This window comes from Mandrillus leucophaeus, unplaced genomic scaffold (assembly GCF_000951045.1).
Source record: "Mandrillus leucophaeus isolate KB7577 unplaced genomic scaffold, Mleu.le_1.0 Scaffold506, whole genome shotgun sequence".
NCBI lineage: Eukaryota > Metazoa > Chordata > Mammalia > Primates > Cercopithecidae > Mandrillus > Mandrillus leucophaeus.
The window spans coordinates 369,288-375,099 of NW_012105431.1; the positions used below are offsets into that span (position 1 = coordinate 369,288).

The 5,812-nt window shown below is 55.3% G+C and overlaps 1 protein-coding gene across 1 annotated transcript in view; it reads left to right on the forward strand.

Moving 5' to 3' along the window:
- Positions 1–5,812, forward strand: part of FBXL18 (F-box and leucine-rich repeat protein 18) — a 29,615-nt gene that overhangs the window by 5,235 nt on the left and 18,568 nt on the right. Inside the window, exon 3 of the mRNA XM_011996250.1 lies at positions 1–137. Coding sequence (XP_011851640.1) covers positions 1–137 — 137 coding nt within the window. The remainder of the gene's footprint in view (positions 138–5,812) is intronic.

The following is a 5,812-nucleotide window of genomic DNA, read 5'->3' on the forward strand; positions in this document are numbered from 1 at the left end:
GGGCTGGTCAGTATCGGCCTGCAGTGCCAGCAGTTGCGGTCCCTGTCGCTGGCCAACCTGGGCATGATGGGGAAGGTGGTGTACATGCCCGCGCTCTCAGACATGTTGAAGCACTGCAAGCGGCTGAGGGACCTCAGGTGAGGGGGCCGCGGGGACCTCCCGGGCCTCTGCTGGAGGCTGGCGGAGGGAAGTGGGGCGTTTGCGTGGAGCTCGCAGGCCGCGCTGCTGCAGGCCTGCCCTCCAGGAGCCCAGAGGCTGGGGCGGGGCCTCCCCTCGTGCCACGTCAGTCTCAGGGGGCTCGGGGGAGAGCGGCATCTGGAGGAGCCGGGGGTGCAGGAGTCGGATGTCTGAGCTTAGCATCCTTACTCCTGATCGTGTTTGAGTGATTGCCCGGCCCTACTGTGAGTCATCCTGTGTAGTCTTCTCAGGAGCCTGCCAGGTGCGTTATTGTTGCCACTCGGCAGAGCTAGTAGGTGGGAGAGTCAGGATTCGAACCCAGGTCTTTCTCACCTGACTTTGCAATGCAATTCCTTTTTTTTTTTTTATTTAACTTTTATTTATTTATTTATTTTTGAGATAGAGTCTTGCTCTGTTATCCAAGCTGGAGTGCAGTGGCGCCATCATAGCTCACTGCAGCCTCAACCTCCTGGGCTCAATTAATCCTGCTGTCTCAGCCTCCCGAGTAGCTGGGACTACAGGCATATGCCATCATGCCTGGCTATATATATATTTTTTTAAAATTTTGTAGAGACAAGGTCTCACTATGTTGCCCAGACTTTTCTTGAACTCCTGAGCTCAAGCAGTCCTCACCTCGGCCTCCCAAAGTGCTGGTGCTGGGATTGCAGGTGTGAGCCACTGCACTTGGCCTCTATCTTTGCTTTTTTTTTTTTTTTTGAGACGGAGTCTCACTCTACACACCCAGGCTGGAGTGCAGTGGCGCGATCTTGGTTCACTGCAACCCCTGCCCCCTGGGTTCAAGTGATTCTCCCACCTCAGCCTCCCGAGCAGCTGGGACTACAGGTGTGCACCACCACACCTGGCTAATTTTTTTGTATTTTTAGTAGAGACGGGGTTTCGCCGGGTTGGCCAGGCTGGTCTCGAACTCCTGACCTCAGGTGATCCGCCTGCCTTGGCCTCCCAAAGTTCTGGGATTACAAGGCATAAGTCACCACGCCTGGCAAGGCAGATGTTTTCTGGGTCAGTAAGCACCATGTGAAGAAACCCCAGAGACTTGGAAATTGTGCCTTGGACCCTCTGAACCGACTGCCAGAGAGCATCAAGTGGAGGATCTCTTGAGCCCAGGAGTTCGAGGCCAGCCTGGGCAACATTGCCAGACCCCAACTCTATAAAAAATAAAAAGATTTCGCAGGGTGTGGTGGTGTGTGCCTGTAGTCCCAGCTACTCAGGCAGCTGAGGTGGGAGATCGCCTGAGCCTGGGAGGTTGGGTTGAGGCTGCGGTGAGCTGTGATTGTGCCACTGCATTCCAGTCTGGGAAACAGAGCAAGACTCTGTCTGTCAAAAAAAGAAAAGAAAAGAAAATTACCCGAAAGGTAGTGAAGGCCTTGAGCCTCAATACTACAAGGGACTAGGTGGGGGAGAAAGTGGAGGCAGGACTTAGATGAGTGAGTTGGTGTCTCTGTGATTCCTTAGCTGGTGGGGTGGGTGGTGGGTACATGAAGTCATGCTCCAGCCTAAGGGGCACGTGGGCACATGTCATTCTCCCCAGAATAGTTAGCATTCACTTTGTGCCTTTGCTGAGAGCCATGCACTGAGCCCATCTTCCCTACCATAATCTGCTGAGGTTGCAGCCTTGATCATTCCTGTTTCCCAGATGGGGCTGTGGGAGCTCAGGGGGAGTTGAGTCTCTCGCAAACACCAGAGCTCGACCTTGGCCCTGGAGCCATGCAGAGTAGAGATAAGGGGCCTCTTGTAGATCTCCACTGTCCCGCAGAAGGCATGGCAGGAAGTGGCCGGGTCTGCTGGGGAGCAGCAGAGCTGGAGGCTCACACCCTGGAGCCTTCCAGGGCCCTGCAGCCAGCTGGGCGCCGCCTTCCCTCTCGGCCTGCTCCCGCTGCAGACCTCTTAGGGTTGGGTTGAGAAGCGCAGGATCAAACCCAGGACTCCAAATGGCAGAGCAGATTGCTAGAAGCCTCTGTATTTCCTGTCTGGTGGAGGCACCAGGCCCTGGATCGGCCGCTTTGATTCTGAGCTTGAGCTAGTGCGGGGCTCCGTGCTTGGGGAGCGGGGTGGTTATTCATGCTCTGACCCAGGCATCCTGGAGACCGTTGCTTTGAGAACCAGACTGGTGACTTTTCAGAATCTCCCTGCTTTAGAAATTTGACTCAAAATACATGTAAATTTTGGACTTTCCCCACTTTTTTTTTTTTTTCCTTTAAATGGTCTCATTCTGCCTCCCAGGCTGGTGTGCAGTGGCATGATCACAGCTCACTGCAGCCTCAACCTCCTCTGGCTCAGGTGATCCTCCCACTTCAGCCTCCCGAATAGCTGGGACTACAGGCACACATGACCATGCCCGGCTATTTTTTTTGTATTTTTTTAGATATGGGGTCTTGCTATGTTGCCCGGGCTGGTCTTGAATTCCTGGGCTCAAGTGATCCTCCTGCCTGGGCTGCCCAGAGGGCCGGGATCACAGATGTGAGCCACCGTGCCCGGTCCAGAGGGTCTGTTAAGGGCCTCCTAGTTGATGGGCCTAAGCCAAGCCCTGAGTCCAGGCTGAGGTCTGGCCTGGGAGAGTTGCTTTGGCGTCCTCAGCTCATAGGTGGCCTTTAGCTGTGGAAACAGGCGAGCCCATGGATTGGGCTGGGGCACACGTGGCAAGGATTGGCCAGGAAGAGGAAAAAGAATGTGGAAGGGAGACCGAGCAGAGGCTGTCAGCAAGGGAGGCACTGGCTGGAGGGAGGGGTGTTCCAGAAGCAAGAGGCAGAGGTGATGGCCGCCGCCGTGGGTGGAGGGGACCTTTGGGCTCATGTGACGTTTGCCAGGTGCTTTTCCTGGGTGTACAGGTCTTGACCCTTTTGATGTTCTCAACAACCTATGAGTGTCAACGCAGTTGTACCCGCTTTATGGATGAAGAAAGGAAGGCCCAGAGCGTGCACGAACTTGCCCAGGTCACACGGCTGCTTTCTCCAGCCTCCTGGGGTGAGGGGGATTTCATGGTCCCCGATGGCCCCCAGGGTCTGGGACGGGATCCCCGGGGCCAAGGGCCTTCCTCAGGAGCAGGGCCATGGAGGCAGCGTGGAGAGGCCCGCGGGCCCCAGGGTCAGCGGGTTGTATGGGCCAGCCTAAGAGCCTGACCCTGCTCATAATGCCATCTCCGTGCACAAACTCCAGCCTGTGCCCAGCAGCCCCTGAGAACCACGTCTACTCTGAACTGGGTACTGCCTGTTCAGAACAGACGCTGCTTCCCAGACGCTGCCAGCTGGCCCCGTTCCTCTGGATTCCTGCCTTCTGCGGCAAGGGAGCCCAGGGACGCTGCAGGGAAAGGAGCAGGTGGCACTCGCTTGCCCGTGGGCAGGAGCTGTGCAGAGGAAACGGCGCTGGGACCCCTGGAGGCTGGCACGGTGCTCCGAGGCTGCATCCTGGGGCGGCCGGAGTCTCTTTAGTGGCAGAGCTTGGAATCCCAGGCCAGCCGGCTGCTGCCACTGGCAGCACCCACACCGTGACCCCCAGCTTTGTGCCTGCCGGGGCTCCTGGCAGAGAGGAGGTGGTGCAGGAAGGAGTCGCTCTGGCTGGAGCTTGGACACACCTCAGTAGTAAGGGGATTACAAATAGGACAGAAAAGGCACCTTCTTTCCCCAGACCAACTCAGCCCTGCTTGGGGTGGAGGGTGGGGGAGCATGTTACCCTGAGTCACCCGGGCTGCTGTGATCGGGACCAGGGCAGCATCTAGGCAGAAGTGGACCATCCTTTTCAGAGCCAGGCCCTGGAGCCACCCCAGGGACACCTCAGAGGCCTGGTTGCTGCTCTCATGGCCCGTGTGGTGGGTGGCCAGCTGGGAGCCCCTGCACTGTGAGCTCAGTGCCTTTCATGCCCACAGAGTCACCAGGAGACCCAGGTGCCCCCTTGGGGAGCAGGATGGGGAGGCTGGATCCTCACTCACAGGTGAGGCCTGGCACAGTGGGAGCCTTTTCCTCATCCCCATCCTCCCTGCAGATGCTGCCGGTCACCCGAGTCAGGTCAGCTCTGCCACGGTCCTGGGTGCCATGCCCTAGGTGGCGTGCCATGGGAGCCTGGGAAGCTTTAGGCGTGCCAGGCCCCTTGCCTGACCAGTCACTCCCATGGGCCTGCCACGTCCTAAACACCTGTGACAGGTGACTTCCTCCGGGGCGGAAGAATGTGGATGTGGTTATCTAGTGGAAAAAAGTTTTTTTTCATGCTCTGCCGACTTGGTTTTTAACCCCTGAGGCTCGAGTCGCCCCGGGGCGGGTAGTGCGGATCCACATCGCCACCTAGTGACCACACGACGGCAGCCGTCCTTGCCGGACGCCCTGTTTCCATCTCCTGCTGTCTGGAGCCTCCTGGTTTTGCTTTGGAGAGAAATCCAGAGGTGACTTTGCAGCTCAGCAGATGCGGCGCCTGCACCATCTTTTTTACCCCTCCCGGTTTCCCACCTTCAGGTCTGCAAAGGGATGTTCACTTTAGGATTTTTTTAGGGAGAGGTGGTATTTAAAATACATTTTAATGAAAACACTTTATTACTATCTTTAAATAAAAACAATTTGAATAGCTTAACCAAACAGATTTAGAAAAATAAAGACAATTTGGACGTTTTATTATTTATTTAATTTTATTTATTTATTTTTTGCGTGAGACAGAGTCTTGCTCTGTCACCCAGGCTGAAGTGCAATGGCGCGATCTCAGCTCACTGCAACGTCTGCCTCCCGGATTCAAGCAGTTCTCCTGCCTTAGCCTCCCTGGTAGCTGGGATAACAGGCATGCCCCACCACGCCCAGCTAATTTTGTTTTTTTGTGTTTTTTTTTGAGATGGAGTTTCACTCTTGTTGCCCGGGCTGGAGTGCAATGGTGCTATCTCGGCTCACCGCAACCTCCGCTTCCCGGGTTCAAGCGATTCTCCTGCCTCACCCTCCCGAGTAGCTGTGATTACAGGTGTGTGCCACCATGAGCAGCTAATTTTGTGTTTTTAGTAGAGATGGGGTTTTTCCATGTTGGTCAGGCTGGTCTCAAACTCCCGACCTCACGTGATCCGCCCTCCTTTGCCTCCCAAAGTGCTGGGATTACAGGCATGAGCCACCGCACCTGGCCCACCTGGCTAATTTTTGTATTTTTAGTAGAGACAGGGTTTTGCCATTTTGGCCAGTCTTGAACTCCTGACCTCAGGTGATCCGCCTGCTTTGGCATCCCAAAGTGCTGGGATTATAGGCGTGAGTCACTGAACCTGGCTGAGAATTTCTACTTAAATCAATTAAAAAAATTAACTGCCAGGCATGGTGGCTCACGCCTATAATCCTAGCACTTTGGGAGGCTGAGGCAGGAGGATTGCTTGAGCTCAGGAGTTTGAGACCAGCCTGGGCAACATAGTGAGACCCCCATCTACACACACACACACACACACACACACACACACACACACACAGTAGATAACCAGTCTCATGAGCCACACTTCCTGTATTCTTTAAAAAAACAGTCTTTTGGCTGGGCGCGGTGGCTCACGCCTGTAATCCTAGCACTTTGGGAGGCCGAGGTGGGCGGATCATGAGGTCAGGAGATCGAGACCATCCTGGCTAACACGGTGAAACCCTGTCTCTACTAAAAATACAAAAAATTAGCCGAG